At 42.4% G+C, this 24,403-nt stretch overlaps 1 protein-coding gene across 2 annotated transcripts in view; it reads left to right on the top strand.

Annotated features, from left to right (window-relative positions):
• The window catches only part of LOC109896606 (immunoglobulin superfamily member 21-like), a 303,882-nt gene that overhangs the window by 198,356 nt on the left and 81,123 nt on the right, over window positions 1-24,403 (top strand). For both annotated transcript variants that reach the window (XM_020490885.2, XM_020490894.2), the window contains exon 4: window positions 2,600-2,718. In XM_020490885.2, the coding sequence (XP_020346474.1) occupies window positions 2,600-2,718 (119 nt within the window). The remainder of the gene's footprint in view (window positions 1-2,599; window positions 2,719-24,403) is intronic.

Here is a 24,403-nt window from a genome sequence, read left to right as displayed (position 1 = left end):
AAAGAGAAGAAGAGATGTGCTGGACTGGAGTCACATGGCAGTTGGTTGGCACAGCTAGTGGAGCCAAGACACTAAGAGGAATGCAAGGATAATGCCAACATAGGTACCACTGGTGCCAGGGCTCTCATCAAATAGTCATAATCACAGTTTGTCAAAGTGCCCTCGAAACTAGAATTAGTGGGTGAAACTGCATGCTACTCCAAAAGGAAAAAGCATTTTTTTGTGGTCAACATTGTTATTACATCAGGATTAATTTGTGAAACAAATTCCAGTGGAAGGGACATCTGGTCAGGATCCAGAGCACTTTGTGACATCGGCTGATGTAAAAAGGGCTTTATAAATACATTTGATTGATTGATGTGATCTGACATGCTGGAAAAAAAATGAGTGGCTGAATGAGAGCAATGTGTGTGAGATGCACAGTGGACTCCCATTTTGCCCCCATTCAATATAAATGAGCTTGCTGTCAGTCAATCATTGTGTGACTATCATGTTGGTGAAGTGTTTTGAAGCTGGAGGCCATTGTTGAATTCAGCATTAAAACAGCCATGTCATGTAAGAGATTAGGTATAGGATTAGAAATGCATAGTTTATGGTAGAATTTGACTGCCACTGAGTCTCTATCAGTCAGCATCAGCAACCGTTGACCCATGGGGCCTCTCCATAGTGATTGTGGACGTGTGCTCTATATAGGCTGAGGGTGGGAAGGGTGCACGATGGCCCCACACAGGGTTGACTGTTCTCCAACAGAATTATCTCATTTTACCCCCCACCCACACACACACACACACACACACACACACACACACACACACACACACACACACACACACACACACACACACACACACACACACACACACACACACACACACACACACACACACACACACACACACACACACACACACACCACTGCTGAACTCATCAGAGCTACGGTGCTCCGAGTGCCCTGCCGCTGTTCCAACAGAGGTCTCCCTCTGAAACAGCCGGGCGGCAAGGACAATTGTTCCCGTTTTGTGGAAATAAATCACAGGGCCTAAATGCGACTGGTGGTGTCTCACTTTGATTATCGCTGTTGACACATTAGGCGGAAACAGAATACAGATTGAGCTAGCAGGCCTTTCAAAAATGGCCGTTTCCTTGTAATCTGCTGGCTGTCTGAATAATTTGCTGTCCTAACATGGAGGCGTTGCTCCTGAAAAAAGAATGACATTTTGGTCAAATTATTGCTTCCTGAATTTCAACAAGAGAACAAAAATGTTGTATTCTGACATGTGCATGTCTGTTGTTCACCTCCTTTCGACATCATTCACTAGGGACAAAAGCAGGAACACTATGAAGGACAGTCATGCAATTTGCAAGTGGAATGAATTAACTGAATTCCACTTCAATATTGATTTCCACTTCAAAATGTCCAAACTATTTCCTGTCTGAGAAAATAATGTATTATGAAAAAAAATCTATGTACACTCTCGGTCAAAAGTTTTAGTGCACCTTCTCATTCAAGGGTTTTTCTTTATTTTTACAATTTTCTATATTGTAGAATAATAGTGAATTCATCAAAACTATGAAATAACACGTGGAATCATGTAGTAACCAAAAAAGTGTTAAACAAATCTAAATAATATTTTATATTTGAGATTCTTCAAAGTAGCCACCCTTTGCCTTGATGACAGCTTTGCACACTCTTGGCATTCTCTCAACCAGCTTCACCTGGAATGCTTTTCCAACAGTCTTGAAGGAGTTCCCACATATGCTGATTACATGGTGGTTGATTTTCCTTCATTCTACGGTCCCACTCATCCCAAACTGTCTCAATTTGGTTGAGGTCGGGGGATTGTGGAGGCCAGGTCATCTGATGCAGCCTGGATGTGTGTTGGGTCATTGTCCTGTTGCAAAACAAATGATAGTCCCACTAAGCCCTAACCAGATGGGATGGCTTATCACTGCAGAATGCTGTGGTAGCCATTATGGTTAAGTGTACCTTGAATTCTAAATAAATCATAGACAGTGTCACCAGCAAAGCACCCCCACACCATAACACCTCCCCCTCCATGGTTTATGGTGGGAAATACACATGCGGAGATCATCCGTTCACCCACACCGCGTCTCACAAAGACACAGCGGTTGGAATCCAAAATCTCAGACCAAAGGACAAATTTCCACCTGTCTAATGTCCTTTGCTTGTGTTTCTTGGCCCAAGCAAGTACCTTCTTCTTATTGGTGTCCTTTAGTAGTGGTTTGTTTGCAGCAATTTGACAATGAATTCCTGATTCATGTAGTCTCCTCTGAATAGTTGATGTTGAGATGTGTCTGTTACTTGCGCTATGTGAAGCATTTATTTTGGCTGTAATTTCTGAGGCTGGTAACTATAATTAACTTATTCTCTGCACCAGAGGTAACTCTGGGTCTTCCATTTCTGTGGCGGTCCTCATGAGAGCCAGTTTCATCGTAGCGCTTGATGATTTTTGCAACTGCACTTGGCTGTTTTAATGCTTTGAATGAGTAGGTGTTCTAAAACTTTTGACCGGTAGTGTAAATGTTTTTATTATTGTGTGTGTTTTTACGTACGTTTTTTTCTGTCATGTCTCTGCAGGCTCCCGGAGGTTCGGATCTCGGACAATGGGCCTTATGAGTGCCACGTGGGCATCTACGACCGAGCAACGAGAGAAAAGGTGGTCTTGGCATCGGGAAATGTCTTTCTCACCGTTATGTGTAAGTAATTTATACTCTGTAGTCAGCCCGTGACTGTGAATATGCAAAAATGTTTAGCTCTGTTCTACTCTGACGTTCTGCAACAGTAATCAACATGTTCTGTTCTATGGAAATACATTAAAGCAGCACAAAATGACAAGAAATCTACCTCAGCACTTCTTGTGAGTGAAGGTAGCAGACAGACAGCCATGAGAGTAGTTGGACAGGCTGGAGGAAATGTCAAATAGGTTCAAGTTGACATGCACTACTGACACACACTACGGACAGTTGTACTACAGAACTGAATGCAGTTCTAAAGATGTAGAAATGTCAAGTTTTGACAAAGAAGGAGAATCATCCGGTTTAAGCTACTAATCATAATCATCATCATTACCCTTAGCTCCCCTTCTCTGACTGGTAGTGAACATTTCTCATAGGGTGTGCTCAGCAAGTTTGATGGATGACACTCTGTCTCAGTGTGATAATGAGTGTATGTGTCAGCAGAGGCACTGTTTTTTTGGAGACTGTACTATATCAAACTGTAACACAATTTCACATACCCCTACTGAACCCCAAGTTCCCTACTAACAGGATACATGACTGCCAAAAAAGAAAGACAAAATAACCTGAACCTTTCCCCTCTCTAATGCTGCTTCTGAGAACACTTAGAAGACCAGGATTTGAACCTGTCCTCCCATCCTCTCTCTGTATAATTACAAACCCATTTCACTGCTATTTTGGAGAATGACGTGTTTCTTCTTCTTCCCATGTTTCTGCCAGTGACCTGAGGAGCTGCTTTTCTCACTCACTCTTTGGCATAATTGTTGGTGTAACTTTCTCTAATGACAGCTGGCTCACTGGCATTTAAAGTCCGGCAGCAAGTCTTCTTATGTACAGCATATCGCTAATTATCAACAGTAATATTTCTCAGACAAACAGAACACAAAAAAAAACACAAGGACATGGTTAGACCATTAGCATATTTTGTTCATTTGCCATATTGCCAATGGCTGTTGACATTAAGCTGCAGGTTTACCCAAAGACTACTTCTGGTTCTCATAGCTCCTTCGCTGACCTTCACTTTCCCAGAATGACATAAAACCATTCAATAAACCTGAGATACCGAACCGGATTAACTCTTCACAGATGTAAATGAACAGATCTTTATCAATGGGAGAGATGGGAGAGATTCAGCCCAAGTTAACCCCTTAATCGTTTAGGAGTGGTGGTGGTGGTGGAGATATAAATGATACAGCCAGGGGAAAGTGTGAGGACTATCAGCTGGGTATTAAATCTCCACTGGTGGAGGAGAAGAAGAATGGCCTCTGGCATTGTGGCTAATTGCCGTCTAAACTGAAACAGAATTATTCATAACCTATTAGTGTGCCAAGTTCACTTGGAAGTGAGAAAAAAGGAGAAGGGAGAAAGAAAGAAAATGAGAGGAAAAAGTTAATTAATAGGAGGCAGTACATGGAGAGTATTTCAATTTCTTAAAGGGCTTCATAAATAAGAATTATCATTTTAATGAATTCCCCGCCAAGAAATGAAATCACTCAGTTTCAGAAGGCCAAACCTCGAACTCTTGGTACCTCTGCCACTATCTTTCACTCTGGGAACATTTGAGATGTCTTTGCTTTCATCCTCAACTGCTTAAATTCACAGTGGTTTGGTGATGCCTCAAGGCATGGGAGACCTTTGCCTTGAGGATTATTAAGGCAATGCTATTATAGCCAATGGTGACAGTTTTCTACTAAAACTACATCTCAAAGATATGCTAAAGAAAAGAACATTTGTTTTCTGGTGTCTTTTTTCTCCAATGGAGTCAAAAGTTTCACTGGCTAGAGAGCGCTGGAGAACACATTTGAGTTCTATATCCCTGAAAATCGGAAGCATCCAGTTGTTGGCATTGACAACTACGCTAAAGCAATGTGGAAAAAGTTATTGGAACAAAATGCTGCAGTACCTGCGGCACTCCAGGGTTTCCTACCCCTGATGTAGTCCATCTCTACCTCATATTTCTGAACAGCTGAAATAAAACCCTGTGGCAATTTGAACGAACGTTCTCAAAAATAATTATTGAAGGCTATACAACCTTCTTTGTCATTTGTAAAGTATAAATGGAGTTGCATGAGCAGGACGCGGCCCTTAGACCTTCTGAGTGGGGCAGCGGTCTATGGCAGGGCATTGCAGTGCTAGAGGCGTCACTAGAGACCTTTGTTCGTTCCCAGGCTGTATCACAACCGGCTGTGATCGGGATCAATTGTGTGGCGCACAATTGTCCCAGCGTCATCCAGGTTAGGGGAGGGTTTGGCCGGGTGGGGTAGGCCATCATAGTAAATAAGTATTTGTTCGTAACTGACTTAACTAGTTAAATAAAATTAAAATAAAGACATTGCATTGGCACAAAAACAAACAGTGTTTTGTGTGATGATGTAAGCTAATCTTTATAGTTGCTGCCATATTGTAGGCACTAGCCAGAGTTCCTGAAAAAATGATGTACAGTAACTCACACTGGAGTTTAGTATTAGGGCAAAAAAACAATGTGCGTTTTAACCACACACAGGCCCTACTAACTTCTATTTAACTTCTCAATGAACATGCACGTACCTTACATATAGTCCTTCTGTTCACCTGATTTAGAATTTCTCACAATCAAATGTCGACCGAATTCTCTTCGATTATAATCACAGCCATATATATTCCCCCCCCAAGCAGACACATCGATGGCTCTGAAGAAACTTTATTTGACTCTTTGCAAACTGGAATCCATACATCCTGAGGCTGCATTCATTGTAGCTGGGGATTTTAACAAGGCTAATCTGAAAACAAGACTCCCTAAATTGTATCAGCATATCGATTGCGCAACCAGGGCTGGCAAAACCTTGGATCACTGCTATTCTAACTTCCGCGACGCATATAAGGCCCTGCCCCGCCCTCCTTTCGGAAAAGCTGACCACGACTCCATTTTGTTGATCCCTGCCTACAGACAGAAACTAAAACAAGAAGCTCCCACGCTGAGGTCTGTTCAACGTTGGTCCGACCAATCTGATTCCACACTCCAAGACTGCTTCCATCACGTGGACTGGGATATGTTTCGTATTGCGTCAGACAACAACATTGACGAATATGCTGATTCGGTGTGCGAGTTCATTAGAACGTGCGCTGAAGATGTCGTTCCCATTGCAACGATTAAAACATTCCCAAACCAGAAACCGTGGATTGATGGCAGCATTCGTGTGAAACTGAAAGCGCGAACCACTGCTTTTAATCAGGGCAAGGTGACCGGTAACATGACCAAATAAAAACAGTGTAGCTATTCCCTCCGCAAGGCAATCAGACAAGCTAAACGTCAGTATAGAGACAAAGTAGAATCTCAATTCAACGGCTCAGACACAAGAGGTATGTGGCAGGGTCTACAGTCAATCACGGATTACAAAAAGAAAACTAGCCCCGTCACGGACCAGGATGTCTTGCTCCCAGGCAGACTAAATAACCTTTTTGCCCGCTTTGAGGACAATACAGTGCCACTGACACGGCCTGCAACCAAAACATGCGGCCTCTCCTTCACTGCAGCCGAGGTGAGTAAAACATTTAAACGTGTTAACCCTCGCAAGGCTGCAGGCCCAGACGGCATCCCCAGCCGCGCCCTCAGAGCATGCGCAGACCAGCTGGCTGGTGTGTTTACGGACATATTCAATCAATCCCTATCCCAGTCTGCTATTCCCACATGCTTCAAGAGGGCCACCATTGTTCCTGTTCCCAAGAAAGCTAAGGTAACTGAGCTAAATGACTACCGCCCCGTAGCACTCACTTCCGTCATCATGAAGTGCTTTGAGAGACTAGTCAAGGACCATATCACCTCCACCCTACCTGACACCCTAGACCCACTCCAATTTGCTTACCGCCCAAATAGGTCCACAGACGATGCAATCTCAACCACACTGCACACTGCCCTAACCCATCTGGACAAGAGGAATACCTATGTGAGAATGCTGTTCATTGACTACAGCTCAGCATTTAACACCATAGTACCCTCCAAGCTCGTCATCAAGCTCGAGACCCTGGGTCTCGACCCCGCAATGTGCAACTGGGTACTGGACTTCCTGACGGGCCGCCCCCAGGTAGTGAGGGTAGGCAACAACATCTCCACCCCGCTGATCCTCAACACTGGGGCCCCAAGGGTGCGTTCTGAGCCCTCTCCTGTACTCCCTCTTCACCCACGACTGCGTGGCCACGCACGCCTCCAACTCAATCATCAAGTTTGCGGACGACACAACAGTGGTAGGCTTGATTACCAACAACGACGAGACGGCCTACAGGGAGGAGGTGAGGGCCCTCGGCGTGTGGTGTCAGGAAAATAACCTCACACTCAACGTCAACAAAACTAAGGAGATGATTGTGGACTTCAGGAAACAGCAGAGGGAACACCCCCTATCCACATCGATGGAACAGTAGTGGAGAGGGTAGCAAGTTTTAAGTTCCTCGGCATACACATCACAGACAAACTGAATTGGTCCACCCACACAGACAGCATTGTGAAGAAGGCGCAGCAGCGCCTCTTCAACCTCAGGGGGCTGAAGAAATTCGGCTTGTCACCAAAAGCACTCACAAACTTCTACAGATGCACAATCGAGAGCATCCTGGCGGGCTGTATCACCGCCTGGTACGGCAACTGCTCCGCCCACAACCGTAAAGCTCTCCAGAGGGTAGTGAGGTCTGCACAACGCATCACCGGGGGCAAACTACCTGCCCTCCAGGACACCTACACCACCCGATGTTACAGGAAGGCCATAAAGATCATCAAGGACAACAACCACCCGAGCCACTGCCTGTTCACCCCGCTATCATCCAGAAGGCGAGGTCAGTACAGGTGCATCAAATCTGGGACCGAGAGACTGAAAAACAGCTTCTATCTCAAGGCCATCAGACTGTTAAACAGCCACCACTAACATTGAGTGGCTGCTGCCAACACACTGACTCAACTCCAGCCACTTTAATAATGGGAATTGATGGGAAATGATGTAAAATATATCACTAGCCACTTTAAACAATGCTACCTAATATAATGTTTACATACCCTACATTATTCATCTCATATGTATACGTATATACTGTACTCTATATCATCTACTGCATCTTTATGTAATACATGTATCACTAGCCACTTTAACTATGCCACTTTGTTTACATACTCATCTCATATGTATATACTGTACTCGATACCATCTACTGTATCTTGCCTATGCCGCTCTGTACCATCACTCATTCATATATCTTTATGTACATATTCTTTATCCCCTTACACTTGTGTGTATAAGACAGTAGTTTTGGAATTGTTTACAAGATTACTTGTTGGTTATTACTGCATTGTCGGAACTAGAAGCACAAGCATTTCGCTACACTCGCATTAACATCTGCTAACCATGTATATGTGACAAATAACATTTGATTTGATTGATTTGATTTGGCTATCTAGCTGGTCTAAGCAGCCCGAGCATGTATATCGGAAGAGCACCCTTAGTGGAGCCGACAACAACCAGATGTTCCGATTTTCAGGGGAAATGGAAGAAGAGCCTGTGATGCAAAGTCCACTTTTGGATGTTAACATGGCAACACGCCATCTTACAGTGCCTTACAAAAATATTCATCCCCCTTGGCATTTTCCTATTTTGTTGCATTACAACCTGTATTTTAAATGGATTTTTATTTGGATATCATGTAATGGACATACACAAAATAGTCCAAATTAGTGAAGTGAAAAAAATATATAATAATAATAATTTTAAATAAAAAAACTGAAAATGGTGCGTTCATATGTATTCACCCTTTTTGCTATGAAGCCCCTAAATGAGATGGTGCAACCCATTAATTTCAGAAGTCACATAATTAGTTAAATAAAGTGCACCTGTGTGCAATCTAAGTGTCACATCATCTCAGTATATATTCACCTGTTCTGAAAGGCCCCAGAGTCTGCAATACCACTCAGCAAGGTGCACCACCAAGCAAGCGGCACCATGAAGACCACGGAGCTCTCCAAACAGGTCAGGGACAAAGTTTTGGAGAAGTACAGATCAGGGTTGGGTTATAAAAAAATATCCGAAACTTTGAACATCCAACGGAGCACCATTAAATCCATTACTAAAAAATGGAAAGAATATGGCACCACAACAACACCAAAACTCACGGACCAGGTAAGGAGGGCATTAATCAGAGAGGCAAGAAAGAGACCAAAGATAACCCTGAAGGAGCTGCAAACCACCACAGCAGAGATTGGAGTATCTGTCCAAAGGACCATTTTAAGCTGTAGACTCCACAGAGATGGGCTTTACGGAAGGGTGGCCATAAAAACATTAAAAAAATAAGCAAGCACGTTTGGTGTTCGCCAAAAGGCATGTAGGAGAGTCTTCAAACATACGAAAGAAGGTACTCTGGTCAGATGAGACAAAAATGTAGCTTTTTGGCCATCAAGGAAAACTCTATGTCTGGCGAAAACCCAACAACTCATCACTCCGTGAGCAACACCCCCACGGTGAAGCATGGTGGTGGCAGCATCATGCTGTGGGTATGTTTTTCATTTGCAGGGACTGGGAAACTGGTCAGACTTGAAGGAATGATGGATGATGCTAAATACAGGGAAATTCTTGAGGGAAACCTGTTTCAGTCTTCCAGAGACTTGAGACTAGAACAGAGGTTCACCTTCCAGCAGGACAATGACCCTAAGCATACTGCTAAAGCAACACTTGTGTGGTTTAAGGGGAAACATTTAAATGTTTTGGGATGGCCTAGTCAAAGTCCAGACCTCAATCCAATTGAGAATCTGTGGTATGACATAAATATTGCTGTACACCAACAGAACCCATCCAACTTAAAGGAGCTGGAGCTGTTTTGCCTTGAAGAATGGGCAAAAATCCCAGTAGCTAGCTGTGCCAAGCTTATAGAGACATACCCCAATAGACTTGCAGCTGTAAATGCTGCAAAAGGTGGCTCTACAAAGTACAGACTGTGGGGGGGGTGAATAATTCTGTATGCTCAAGTTCTGTTTTTGTGTCTTATTTGTTGTTTGTTTCACAATAAAACATATTTTGCATCTTCAAAGTGGTAGGCATGTTGTGTAAATCTTATGATATAAACCCTCCCAAAATACATTTTAATTCCAAGTTATAAGGCAACAAATCAAAATCAAATGTATTTATATAACCCTTCTTACATCAGCTGATATATCAAAGAGCTGTACAGAAACCCAGCCTAAAATCCCAAACAGCAAACAATGCAGGTGTAGAATCACGTTGGCTTGGAAAAACCAGAAAGGCCAAAACCTAGGAAGAAACCTAGAGAGGAATTGGGCTATGAGGGGTGGCCAGTCCTCTTCTGGCTGTGCCGGGTGGAGATTATAACAGAACATGGCCAAGATTTTCAAATGTTCATAAATGACCAACATGGTCAAATAATAATAATCACAGTAGTTGTCGAGGGTTCAGCAAGTCAGCACCTCAGTAGTAAATGTCAGTTGGCTTTTCATAGCCGATCATTGAGAGTATCTCTACTGCTCCTGCTGTCTCTAGAGAGTTGAAAACAGCAGGTCTGGGACAGGTTGCACGTCCGGTGAACAGGTCAGGGTTCCATAGCCGCAGGCAGAACAGTTGAAACTGGAGCAGCAGCACGGCCAGGTGGTCTGGAGACAGCAAGGAGTCATCAAGCCAGGTAGTCCTGAGGCATGGTCCTACGGCTCAGGTCCTCCGAGAGAGAGAAAGAAAGAAAGAGAGAAAGAAAGAGAAAGAGAAAGAGAGTATTAGAGAGAGCATACTTAAATTCACACAGGACACCGGATAAGACAGGATAAATACTCCAGATATAACAGACTGACCCTAGCCCCCCAACACATAAACTATTGCAGCATAAATACTGGAGGCTGAGACAGGAGGGGTCAGGAGACACTGTGGCCCCATCCGATGATACCCCCGGACAGGGCCAAACAGGCAGGATACAACCCCAGCCACAAAATAGGAAAAATGCCAAGGGGGTGAATACTTTTGCAAGCCACTGTAATTCCTCCTCCACATTTACTGGATTGGTTGAACAGTGCAGAAGAGAACCTCTCCCCCCATTTTTTTTATTCTCGTCATGACCAGAATGTGGAGGATCTTGTTTCAGGGGTTGCTTTTACGCCTGCTACATTAGGTTACCTGAGCGGTAAGCATAATCTGACAACAGACGAGTTCATTTAGCATCACTCGTGCCGGTGCTTTATTATTCCTTATGTCGTTTTCAACTAAAGCTTTAGACTGCCTACTATTTGTGATAAGAATCTTCAACAAACGTGGCAAAAAATATTGTCACCCTTGCACTTTTTTCATATAATGCACCATTTCTTCTAAACAACTGTTGAAATTAATACAGTTGAAGTCATAACTTTACATACACTTAAGTTGGAGTCAATAAAACTCATTTTTCAACCACTCCCCAAATTTCTTGTTAACAAACTATAGTTTTGGCCACTCGGTTAGGACATCTACTTTGTGCATGAAACAAGTAATTTTTCCAACAATTGTTTACAGACAGATTATTTCACTTAGATGTGTCACAATTCCAGTGGGTCAGAAGTTTACATCCACTAAGTTGACTGTGCCTTTTAACAGCATTGAAAATTCCAGATAATTATGTCATGGCTTTAGGAGCTTCCGATAGGCTAATTGACATCATTTGAGTAATTTGGAGATGTACCTGTGGATGTATTTCAAGGCGTACATTCAAACTCAGTTCCTCTTTCCCTGACATCATGGAAAAATTAAAAGAAATCAGCCAAGACCTCAGAATTTTTTTTTAGACCTCGACAAGTCTGGTTCATCCTTGGGAGCAATTTCCAATCGTCTGAAGGTACCACGTTCATCTGTATAAACAATAGTATGCAAGTATAAACACTATGGGACAACGCAGCTGTCATATCGCTCAGGAAGGAGACGCGTTCTGTCTCCTAGAGATGAACATACTTTGGTGCGAAAAGTGCAAATCAATCCCAGAACAACAGCAAAGGACCTTGTGAAGATTCTGGAGGAAACAGGTACAAAAGTATCTATATCCACAGTAAAACAAGTCCTATATTGACATATCCTGAAAGGCCGCTCAGCAAGGAAGAAGCCACTGCTCCAAAACCACCATAAAAAAGCCAGACTACGGTTTGCAACTGCACATGGGGACAAAATTCGTACATGGTCTGATGAAACAAAATTAGAACTGTTTGGCCATCGTTATGTTTGGAGGAAAAAGGGGGAAGCTTGCAAGCTGAAGAACACCATCCCAACCGTGAAGCATGATGGTGGCAGCATCATGTTGTGGGGGTGCTTTGCTGCAGGAGGGACTGGTGCACTTCACAAAATAGATGGCATCATGAGGCAGGACAATTACGTGGATATATTGAAGCAACATCTCAAGACATCAGTCAGGAAGTTAAACCTTTGTTGCAAATGGGTCTTCCAAATGGACAATGACCTCAAGCATACTTCCAAAGTTGTGGCAAAATGGCTTAAGGACAACAAAGTCAAGATCTTAGAGTTGCCATTTCAAAGCCCTGACCTCAATCCTATAAAAAATGTGTGGGCAGAACTGAAAAGCGTGTGCGAGCGTGGAGGCCTACAAACCTGACTCAGTTAAACCAGCTCTGTCAGGAGAAATGGGCCAAAATTCACCCAATTTATTGTGGGAAGCTTGTGGAAGGCTACCCGAAACGTTTGACCCAAGTTAAACCATGTAAGGTAATGCTACCAAATGCTAATTGAGTGTATGTAGACTTCAGACCCACTGGGAAGGTGATGAAAGGGAAAAAAAGCTGAAATAAAGCATTCTCTCAACTATTATTCTGACATTTAAAATTCTTAAAATAAAGTGGTGATCCTAACTGACCTAAAACATATAATTTTTGCTAGGATTAAATGTTGGGAATTATGAGAAACTGAGTTTAAGTGTATTTGGCTAAGGTGTATGTAATCTTCCTACTTCAACTGTATATATTTTGGTATTGTCAGTATCTCCCTAGGAGAGGTGGGTGTGGAGTCAGGCGCAGGAGAGCAAGAATTTCAAGAAGGGTGTTTTATTTACTGGTCCACCAACAAAACAGGTACAGGACCACAAAAGCAGCCACTAGAAAACAGGAACGCAGTCTAGTCGAAAACGGAGGAACACACTCCTCTGACTAAAGTAACGTGCGGGAAACACAGTCCCGTGAAATAAACCTGTTTAACAGGGAAAAATGCAACCCAAGCCAACGACAGTAACACAAACAATCCCGCAGAAAACCTAGCGGGTGGGTGAGATTAAATACCCCACTGATTAGCCTAAACTAGACACAGGTGAACACAAGACAGACAAAACCAAACGAAAAAGAAAAGGGATCCGTGGCAGCTAGTAGGCCGGTGACGACGACCGCCTGTGCGTCGCACGAACAGGGAGAGGAGCCACCTTCGGTGGAAGTCGTGACAGGTATCCACATATGTATGTCTTTGGTTTGCAGTTGAACAAAAAAATATCTGAATAATTTACTAAATGTTAGCTTATTCCACAAATAAATATTAATGGGAAATATTAATGGCACCTTCTAAAATAAATAATTTGATTTTAGGCAGGTGGTTCTCGTTTACTTTGGAGCTGAACTCACCTGTGGTGAGCTGAAGATGTGTGCATTATAAAAATCACAAATTCAACCAGTTTGAATAGAGAAAAGGACTCATTCTCCTTTTTGTGTCACTGTGTGTACCGCAATGGGCATGGAAAGAAAAAGAAAACCAGAGAAAATCTGAGGAGGTCAGACACAAGATTGTAGCCAAGCATGGCCAATCTCAAGTCCATCACCAGAGACCTTGATGTTCCTGTTTCCACCATACGTAATGTTATCAAAGAGATTAAGGCCCATGCCACTGTAGCCAGCCTCACTGGACATGGCCGCAAGAGAAAACTTGATGTAAGATTGTAAGTATTTTTTTGAATGGTGGAGAATGCACCTCGATCAACTGCCACACAGATTCAAGCTGACCTTCAGACACAAGGTATGACAATTTCAACTCGCACCATCCGTCGCCAACTCAATGAAAGGGGATTATATGGTAGGAGACCACCACTGCTGAGAGAGAGAGACAGAAAGCTTGACTGCAATTTGGCAAAACACACCTGAATATGCTAAAATCCTTCTGGGTGTATGTCCTGTGGACAGATGAGACCAAATTATGGCTTTTTGGTAAAGCACACCATCTCTACATTTACAGAAAACAAAATGAAACCTTCAATGAAAAGAACACCTTCCCTACAGTCAAACATGGAGGAGGTTCAGTGATGTTTTGGGGTTGCTTTGCTGCCTCTGGCACTGGGTGCCTTGAACGTGTGCATGTCATCATGAAATCAGGAGAATCCCAAGGCAATTTGGAGCGCAATGTCGGACCCAGTGTCAGAAAGCTGGGTCTCAGTCGAAGGTCATAGATCTTTCTGTACAATGAGGACAATGAAGCCAAACACACTTCAAAAAGCTACCAGGAATGGTACAAGACAAAATGCTGGACTTTTCTGAAGTGGCCAGCAATGAGTCCGGATCTACTGTAAATCCCATTGAAAACTTGTGGAGAGATCTGAAAACAGCAGTTTGGAGAAGGCACACTTCAAATATGGGAGAACTGGAACAGTTTGCACAAGAGAAGTGGGCCAAACTGCTAGTACAGAGGTGCAGGAAGCTCATTCATGGCTAATGGAAGTGCTTTATTGCAGTTATTTTGAAAAAATGCTGATTTAAAAACAAATGTTCTGTAATATTAACAGTGAAATAAAGAATTGTGGAGACCAAATACTTTGGACAATTTCAACTTGTTTTTAGGGAAAATTGTGTGTTTCTTTAAAAAAGGGCACCGGTTAGTCAGGCTGATTGAGGTAGTATGTACATGTAGATATGGTTAATGTGACTATGCATATATGATGAACAGAGAGTAACAGTAGCGTAAAGAGAGGTTGGTGGGTGGCGGGTGGCGGGACACAATGCAGATAGCCCTGTTAGCCAATGTGAGGGAGCACTGGTTGGTCGGGCCAATTAAAGTAGTATGTACATGAATGTATAGTTAAAGTGACTGTGCATATATGAAAAACAGAGAGTAGCAGCAGAGTGAAAGAGGGGTTGGGGGGGGTGGGCACACAATGCAAATAGTCCGGGTAGCCATTTGATTACCTGTTCAGGAGTCTTATGGCTTGGGGGTAAAAACTGTTGAGAAGTCTTTTTGTACTAGACTTGGCACTCCGGTACCGCTTGCCATGTGGTAGTAGAGCTCTGCCCTTTAGCTCAGTGCGAATGTTGCCTCTACTCCATGGCTTCTGGTTGGGGTATGTACGTACAGTCACTGTGGGGACAACGTCCTCAATGCACTTATTGATAAAGCCAGTGACTGATGTGGTATACTCCTCAATGCCATCCGAAGAATCCCGGAACATGTTCCAGTCTGTGATAGCAAATCAGTCTTGTAATTTAGCATCTGCTTCATCTGACCAATAGACCGAGTCACTGGTGCTTCCTGTTTTAATTTTTGCTTGTAAGCAGGAATCAGGAGGATAGAGTTGTGGTCGGATTTACCAAATGGAGGGCGAGAGAGAGCTTTGTACGAGTCTCTGTGTGTGGAGTACAGGTGATCTAGAATTTGTTTCCCTCTGGTTGGACATTTAACAGGTTGATAAAAATTTGGTAGAACTGATTTAAGTTTCCCTGCATTAAAGTCTCCTCCACTAGGAGCGCCACCTCTGGGTGAGTGGTTTCCTGTTTGCTTATTTCCTTACACAGCTGACTGAGTGCAGTCTTAGTGCCAGCATCTATCTGTCTGTGATTCTAAATAAACAGCCATGAAAAGTATAGCTGAAAACTCTCTAGGCAAGTAGTGTGGCCTTCAAGTGATCACAATATACTCTACTTCAGGCGATCACAATCTAGAGACTTCCTCAGATTCCGTGCACCAGCTGTTGTTTACAAATATGCACAGACCACCCCTCCTTATATGGATCCATATATTTATATGTACATATAAATATATGGATTAGTGATGGCCGAGCGGCATAGGCAATGTGCAATAGATGGTATAAAATACAGTATATGCATATGATATGAGTAATGTAAGATATGTAAACATTATTAAAGTGGCATTGTTTAAAGTGACTAGTGATCCATTTATTAAAATGTCCAGTGATTGGGTCTCAATGTAGCAGCAGCCTATTTGAGTTAGTGATTGCTGTCTAGCAGTCTGATGGCCTTGAGATGGAGCTGTTTTTCAGTCTCTCATTCCCAGCTTTGATGCACCTGTACTGACCTCGCCTTCTGGATGATAGCGGTGTGAACAGGCAGTGGCTCGGGTGGTTGTAGTCCTTGATGATCTTTTTGGCCTTCCTGTGACATCGGGTACGTAACGTCGGTGTCCGTGACGTGGCTGGTTTTCTTTTTGTAGTCCGTGATTTCCTGTAGACCCTGTCACATATGTCCCGTGTCTGAACCGTTTGAATTGCAACTCCACCTTTTCCCTGTACCGGCAGTTTGATTGTTTGATTGCCATGTGGAGGGAATAACTACACTGTTTATATTAAGCCATATTCCCAGATCTTTTTCCATGGTTAAATGCGGTGGTTCGCGCTTTCAGTATTGCGCGAATGCCGCCATCCATCCATGGTTTCTGGTTAAGGTAGGTTTTAATAGTGACAGTGGGTACAACATCTCCAATGCACCTCTTTATCAACACACTCACCGAGTCAGCGTATGTCGTTGTTGTTCTCTGAGGCTGACCAGAACATATTCCAGTCTGCGTGACCAAAACAATCTTGAAGCGTGGTTTCCGATTGGTCAGACCAGCGTTGAATGGTTCTCGTTTCTGGTACATCCTGTTTGAGTTTCTGCCTATAAGACGGGAATAGCAAGATGGCGTTGTGGTCGGATTTTCCCGAAGGGAGGGTGATGGAAGGCTTTGTATGCATCGCGGAAGTTAGAGTAGCAGTAGTCGAGTGTATTACCCCTGTGTGTAGTGCAATCAATATGCTGATAGAATTTAGGTAACCTTGTTCTCAAATTTGCTTTGTTAAAAATCCCCAGCTACAATAAAAGCATCCTCAGGATATATGGTTTCCAGTTAACATAGTCCAGTGAAGTTCCTTGATGGCCGTCTTGGTGTCTTCTTGAGGGGGAATGTTCACAGCTGTGACTATAACTGACGAGAATTCTCATTGTAGGAAAATGGCTGGCATTTGATTGTAAGGAATTCAAGGTCGGTGAGCAGAAGGACTTGAGTTCCTGTATGTTGTTATGATTTCACCATGAGTCATTAATCATGAAGCATACACCCCCACCCTTCCTCTTCCCAGAGAGGTGTTTATCTCTGTCGGTGCAATACATGGAGAAGCCCGGTGGCTGAACCGATTCCGACAACATATCTCGAGGGAGACATGTTTCCGTGAAACAGAGAATGTTACTGTCTCTGATGTCTCTCTGGAAGGCAACCCTTGCTTAAATTTAATCTGCCTTGATGTCAAGAGACTGTAGATTGGCGAGTAGTACACTCAGGAGTGGTGGGCGATGTGTACGTCTTCGGAGCCTGACCAGGAGGCCGCACCATCTGCCCCTTCTGCGGTGCCTTTGTCTTGGGTAAGCTACTGGGATTAGATCTATTGTCCTGGGTGGTGGTCCAAACAGAGGATCCGCTTCAGGAAAGGCGTATTCCTGGTCGTAATGTTGGTAAATTGACGTTGCTCCTATATCCAATAGTTCTTCCCGGCTGTATGTAATTAGACTTAAGATTTCCTGGGGTAACAATGTAAGAAATAATACATAAAAATAAAAAAAATACTGCATAGTTTCCTAAGAACTCGAAGTGAGGCGACCATCTCTGTAATAATGAAAATATGTAATTCATTGTTATTTTTATATGTTAGTAACCATTTTATAAAAGCATGCAAGTCAGTGCTATATAATGAATACAGTCACAGGTAAATGGGTTGGTTGGCCTCTGCATCGCGTTGGGCCGAACAACACCATTTACCTGTGACTGTATTCATTATATAGCACAGCGTCTTGTGCCTTATTGCTTAGTCATGAAATTAAAAACAGTTCCTATTTGCCAGTTATTCCTGGCTATATGCTCTGATCTTGCCAAACTCATTAGAGGGTCATAATGCATCATATTCATTGCTACAGCTTCTGCCTCTTTGTCCACTTTACTGGTTGGCTGGTGATCTGTCACATATTGGGCATAAAGTTTTGATACAGTACATGTGTTTCTCACATCTATTTATCTACTGAGTCCATAGTTCCTGTGCCAATGTAGCCTACCTGCTACCAGGGACATTGTAACACCAATGCAAGTGACCTTGATACAACTCTGTTCTAGTTGAACTCACTTGAGCAAATCATGAGTCCAAGAGCTGGGGTTTGAAATGGAAATACGAGAACCCTTGGGCACTGTAGATATTTAGCTGTGAGACCTCTGCCAATTCATTTTGAATTAATCTCTATTGTCCAGCTTTAAATAACTAATTAATTATGAGGTAGAGAAGTCATTTAGTATACATATGATACGAAAAGGTCATTTTGGATGTGAGAAGTACAGAAATACAGTGATCGGGTTGGTTTTGATGTATTCACTGCACCCGAGGTACAGTTTACTGTCTGCTAACCACAAAAGATTATGGAATTTCTCTTTACTAGAGTTCCAGTGATATATCTATCCCATGTACATCACATGCAAAGGTCATAATTCCAGACATTGAAATTCCAGACAAAATGAAAAAAATCTATAGCTTTTCCCAATTGTAGAAATAGAGTCATCATTTGTTATTAGCTAAAGTGATTCCTCTGTGACATTTCAAAGATTAGGAGTAGTAATTTGTATTTTAGAGATCAGACTGACCTTGGCAGAGAAACCTTGAGAGCCATATTAAGACAACAGTCTGTTGTTCTATTGCCCTCCAGTGTTTCAAGTGTTGGCTATAAAACCTATCAGCTGACTGAATGTCAGGCTTAGATTCACCTTCCTGATAAAGAGCATCTTGGGCAGCATGCAACGCATTTAAACGCCATGTCACGTAATCCCAGAAATCCTTTGTTATAACCTTTGCATGGCGCAAAGATGTAATTTAGAGGATACCCTTCATGAGGCAGCAGGGCTGGTATTTATATACCCAGGAACACTGAGATGAGCTCTAAGGTGTATAGGGACTAATTACTCTCTCATCCCATAAAACTGGGATTTGCTTCAATAATGGATGCCCAACTTTAATTAAGCGCTGTGTATATTTAGCTGCTCGTTTATAAACGGCTGGGATTAATGACGTACCAGCCATGCCCAAACACAGCAACGCCTGCAGACACAGCAATGAGGGTTAGCAGTCGGAATTTGGTGATAGGGCGGTGACGGGTTTTGATGAATGGCTATGGGGCGGCTGTTCCCCTTGTGCCCTGTACTTGTTACGAGAGGGTAGAGCACCCCTAGCCTATGCCTGACGTAGGGAAGAACTGGAACACAATGGGCTAATCATCATCAGCTCCTGACAAGGACGCCGTTTACGCCAGATTCATCACATGCATTAGGAAGTGCGTGAATTACTGTGCCTAAGGTCACCAGCACACAGAGTGTCCTTGATGTGATTATCCATTACTCTCTCTCTGATCTGTCCTCTTCCCCTCTATAATACATCCTCCTCTCAACCCATTTAACTAATCCGGTACCAACATTCCTCAGGTCTGTGTTTCGTCTATATCATATTTTAATGAGAGTCACACAAATGCCCCTCCGCGTGGCATATGGTTTGGCTGTTTATGCCCCGGTCTTTGTTTTTGCTTCAGTTTAAGAGAGACATAGTACCCAGTCTCCACCAATATAATTTTGTTCTGACATAAATAGTTCCTTCTGATCAAGTGACCACCCCCACCAGTCACTGTGCTCTGATAGGGATCAACTCATAGCAAGGCACCATTATAATAGGTTGGCTTGGAGCGCTCATTGTAAAAATAGACTGAAATGTATAAAAACTGTTTTGAATGATTTAATGTCTGTGTCTCTCTGAGTTAAAACCTAGGGTGATAATATAGGGGAAAATAAACAACCCATTGACTTCCTCTAGGTTTTCCTCTCCAAAATTGAACTGGCAGTATGCACATCAGTTAGGAAAAAAAATGTGCCTTCTTTTTTTAAATGATTTTAGCTTTCTGAAGTTTTAAGACAAAAAAACATGTCTGGTTTATGTTGATGTGAAGCCTTAAACATTTTCTGTGAAGTGCTGTATGATTCATGCAATTATGAAGCAGCGTTTTGAACCTTTATCTGAAAAAGTGTGGGCTGCTGTGTTTTTTTGCCAATTAATTCCAAATGGGACAAATAGTAATTACCCTAAAGAAAATCAGAAATACTGTTTGTGTTTGTCATGGAGCACTTCTATACATACACACATTTATATTTGTACAAGTGCCGTTTTGACATCAAGCAGAACCCAAGGCAGATTGCTACCAACTCACTCACTGACTCGCCCCTATTGCGCCAATGTAGGATAGCAACAAAGGAAGTCTTTGGCCGTCTTCTCCAATGGGCCTCAGCTGTTGGGATGTTCTGTCATCAGACAGAATTCACACTAATGTTGACAGAGATTACACTAGATCTTGACCTGGACCTCTGTTAAGGTTTTTACTTGACTTCAAAACTAGCCTTCAGATTTTTAAAAGGGTACACTTATGTTTTGCTAACCCTGGTTATATGTTCTTGTAGTTTTTACTTCCTTGTTAAGAGGAATTCTACATAGACTCAATGTCCTCCTCAGGTTGTACTTTCTCTGTTGATGATTTGCAGAATTATTTGTAAAAATGGCCAGTTCATGTCCTTTCCAAGTCCCAAGGTTTTCTTAATGGAATAAGGTCACCAATCATCATAATTTTATTAGCCAATTAGCAGGACTTAGCTTAATATCCGACCAGTCAGTCTAATAGTTTCCATTCTGATGACCAACCTGTTTTTCCCTCCTGCTTATTCTACCTAAGAAATTGCTTTTCTTTCTGATGTTTATTGATGTTTACCACATGCTACACGGCTCAGTGGTACTCATTTAAGCTGGTTAGAACACTCCCAGGAGCAACAATCAGGTCTTTTCAGCTCCTTCTTTTCCTGAAACCAGCTAGTTTATTGCTGGTCAATGGTTGATAACGTAACTTATAAACTCAGCAAAAAAAGAAACGTCCTTTCACTGTCAACTGCGTTTATTTTCAGCAAACTTAACATGTGAAAATAGTTGTATGAACGTAAAAAGATTAAACAACTGAGACATAAACTGAACAAGTTCCACAGACATGTGACTAACAGAAATTGAATAATGTGTCCCTGAACAAAGGGGGGGTTAAAATCAAAAGTAACAGTGTGGCCACCAGCTGCATTAAGTACTGCAGTGCATCTCCTCCTCATGGACTGCACCAGATTTGCCAGTTCTTGCTGTGAGATGTTACCCCACTCTTCCACCAAGGCACCTGCAACTTCCCAGACATTTCTGGGGGGATTGGCCCTGGCCTTCACCCTCCGATCCAACAGGTCCCAGACGTGCTCAAAGGAATTGAGATCTGGGCTCTTCGCTGGCCATGGCCGAACACTGACATTCCTGTCTTGCAGGAAATCACACACAGAATGAGCAGTATTGCTGGTGGCATTGTCATGCTGTGGAGGGTCATGTCAGGATGAGCCTGCAGAAAGGCTACCACATGAGAGAGGAGGATGTCTTCCCTGTAATGCGCAGCATTGAGATTTCCTGCAATGACAACATGCTCAGTCCGATTATGCTGTGACACACTACCCCAGACCATGACGGACCTCCAAATCTATCCCGCTCCAGAGTACAGGCCTCGGTGTAACGTTCATTCCTTCGATGATAAACGCGAATCTGACCATCACCCCTGGTGAGACAAAACCGCGACTCGTCAGTGAAGAGCACTTTTTGCCTGTCCTGTCTGGTCCAGCGACGGTGGATTTGTGCCCATAGGCAATGTTGTTGCCGGTGATGTCTGGTTAGGACCTGCCTTACAACAGGCCTACAAGCCCCCTCAGTCCAGCCTCTCTCAGCCTATTGTGGACAGTCTGAGCACTGTGAGCATTGTGTGTTCCTGGTGTAACTCGGGCAGTTGTTGTTGCCATCCTGTACCTGTCCCACAGGTGTGATGTTCGGATGTACCGATCCTGTGTAGGTGTTGTTACACGTGGTCTGTCACTGCGAGGATGATCAGATGTCTGTCCTGTCTCCCTGTAGCGCTGTCTTAGAAGTCTCACAGTATGGACATTACAATTTATTGTCCTGGCCACATCTGCAGTCCTCATGCCTCCTTGCAGCATACCTAAGGAATGTTCATGCAGATGAGCAGGGACCCTGGGCATATTTCTTTATGTGTTTTTCAGAGTCCGTAGAAAGGCCTCTTTAGTGTCCTAAGTTTTCATACCTGTGACCTTAATTGCCTACCGTCTGCATGTTCATGAATTGTTTATGGTTCATTGAATAAGCATAGGAAACAGTATTTAAACTTTTTACAATGAAGATCTGTGAAGTTATTTTGATTTTTACGAATTATCCTTGAAAGACATGGTTCTACAAAAAGGGATGTTTCTTTTTTTGCTGAGTTTATATCAAAGTTTGATGTTACTCATGTTGTTGCAGTTAGATATTGAACCCTTCTACGATGTGCAGCTATATGTCTGTGTTTGAATAGAATAACTTTAAATTATTCTGCATCTACGTTATAAGCGCCTTTCCCGTTCTTTAATATTGTTCGTGATGGCATTGATCATCAATTGTTGTTAGTGGGTTTGTGTTGATGTCAGGACTGTATAGGAAGTCTTGACACACTGACATTAAAACCAATGTCAATATCTTTTATTTATTTGTATTTATTTTGTAAGTCAATCTCTTGACAAGTCTACAGTAGTTTTGGAAATGATAGGAACACAAAGAAATTGATTAACACAACCACTCAAAACCAGCACCTGTCTGTGGAAGTATATGTGTGCTTCTCCATACTAAATATACCTTGAGATGAGGGACCCTGCAGGCACATAAATGGTTTGCTTGTCTTCTCATGTAATGTGTGGAAGTGTCCTGAGTAGGACTTGCTGTGTGTTCTCCCCCATGCATGGCTATTGTTTAACAGCAGAGATTTAGACTGGGCAGCCTTGTGGAAAAAACACCATTATATTCACAGCATGAGCCCAACGACGCAGAATCCTCAAACTACCCTGTGTTAATCACAGATAAACTCCCTAACCTCCCCTGCTACAGAACCCCTGTTATGACAGAGACATGTCAATGGGGGAAGTAATATAAGTAGCATTTTATATGTTACTTTAAAGTACAGTCACTGTAGAGTTATTATGTGTTAACTTATAACATGTTTATAACTACACTCTTATGAAAAAAAGGTGCTTTCTAGTAGTCTTGCATGGTGTACCAGTACCACGGTAATATCACTGTACCAAAACATCATGATACTTATGATACCAACATTTTTGAATACCATAGTACCGTTTCATATGATACTACCAACTTTTTCAGCCCTAACGATCTAGGGAACCTGCTGGTGCCTGTTATAACATGTTTATAAAGTCAGTTTTGTTTATAAACTCAGTTGAATTTAAGCAACAGCCCCTAGTCTCTTGTATGGGCGGGTGCTTGTCTAGCAAATGCGTGTCTAGCGTTGGCTGTAACGCATATTTTGAAAATCTGAGATGACAGTGTGATTAACAAAAGGCTAAGCTGTGTCTCAATATATTTCATTTGTGATTTTCATGAATAGGAACATTTTCTAGGGGTATTTATGTCTGCTGCGTTATGCTAATTCATTTGAGGCTATGATTACGCTCCCGGATCCTGGATTGCTAGTCGCAAGAAGTTAACCTCTCTAGGGTATGTGCTAGCGTCCCACCTGGCCAACATCCAGTGAGATTGCAGAGCGCCAAATTCAAATACAGAAATAGTCATTATAAAAATTCAGAAAAGATACAACTATTAAACATAGGTTTAAAGATGAACTTCTTGTGAATCCAACCACGGTGTCAGATTTATAAAATGCTTTATGGTGAAAGCATACCTTACAATTATTTGAGAACCTAGCCCAGCAGACAAATCATTACAAACAGTAACCAGCCAAGTAGAAGAGTTACACAAGTCAGAAATAGAGATAACATTAATCACTTACCTTTGATGATCTTCATAAGTTTGCACTCAGAAGACATTACTTTATTCAATAAATGTTCCTTTTGTTCATTAAAGTCTCTCTTTATATCCGAAAACCTTTTTGTTCACGATTCTTCAGGAATCCACAGGCTCAAACGCAGTCACAACAGGCAGACAAAAAAAAAATCCTAATTGTATCCGTAAAGTTCATAGAAACATGTCAAACGTTAATATTCAATCCTCAGGTTGTTTTTAGCCTAAATAATCTATAATATTTCAACCGGACAATAACATTGTCAATATAAAAGGTAAACAAGAAAGTCACTCTCTCTGGTCGTGCACATGAAAAAGCTCTGTGACATGGCAGGGTCCACTCATTCAGACTGCTCTTACTCCCTCATTTTTCAGAATTCAAACCTGAAACAATTTCTAAAGACTGTTGACATCTAGTAGAAGGCATAGGAACTGTAATTTGAGTCCTAAGTCAATGGATACTGTAATGGCATTGAATAGAAAACTACAA

Source organism: Oncorhynchus kisutch, linkage group LG1 (assembly GCF_002021735.2).
Source record: "Oncorhynchus kisutch isolate 150728-3 linkage group LG1, Okis_V2, whole genome shotgun sequence".
NCBI lineage: Eukaryota > Metazoa > Chordata > Actinopteri > Salmoniformes > Salmonidae > Oncorhynchus > Oncorhynchus kisutch.
This window is presented reverse-complemented; position numbering and strand designations above follow the sequence as displayed.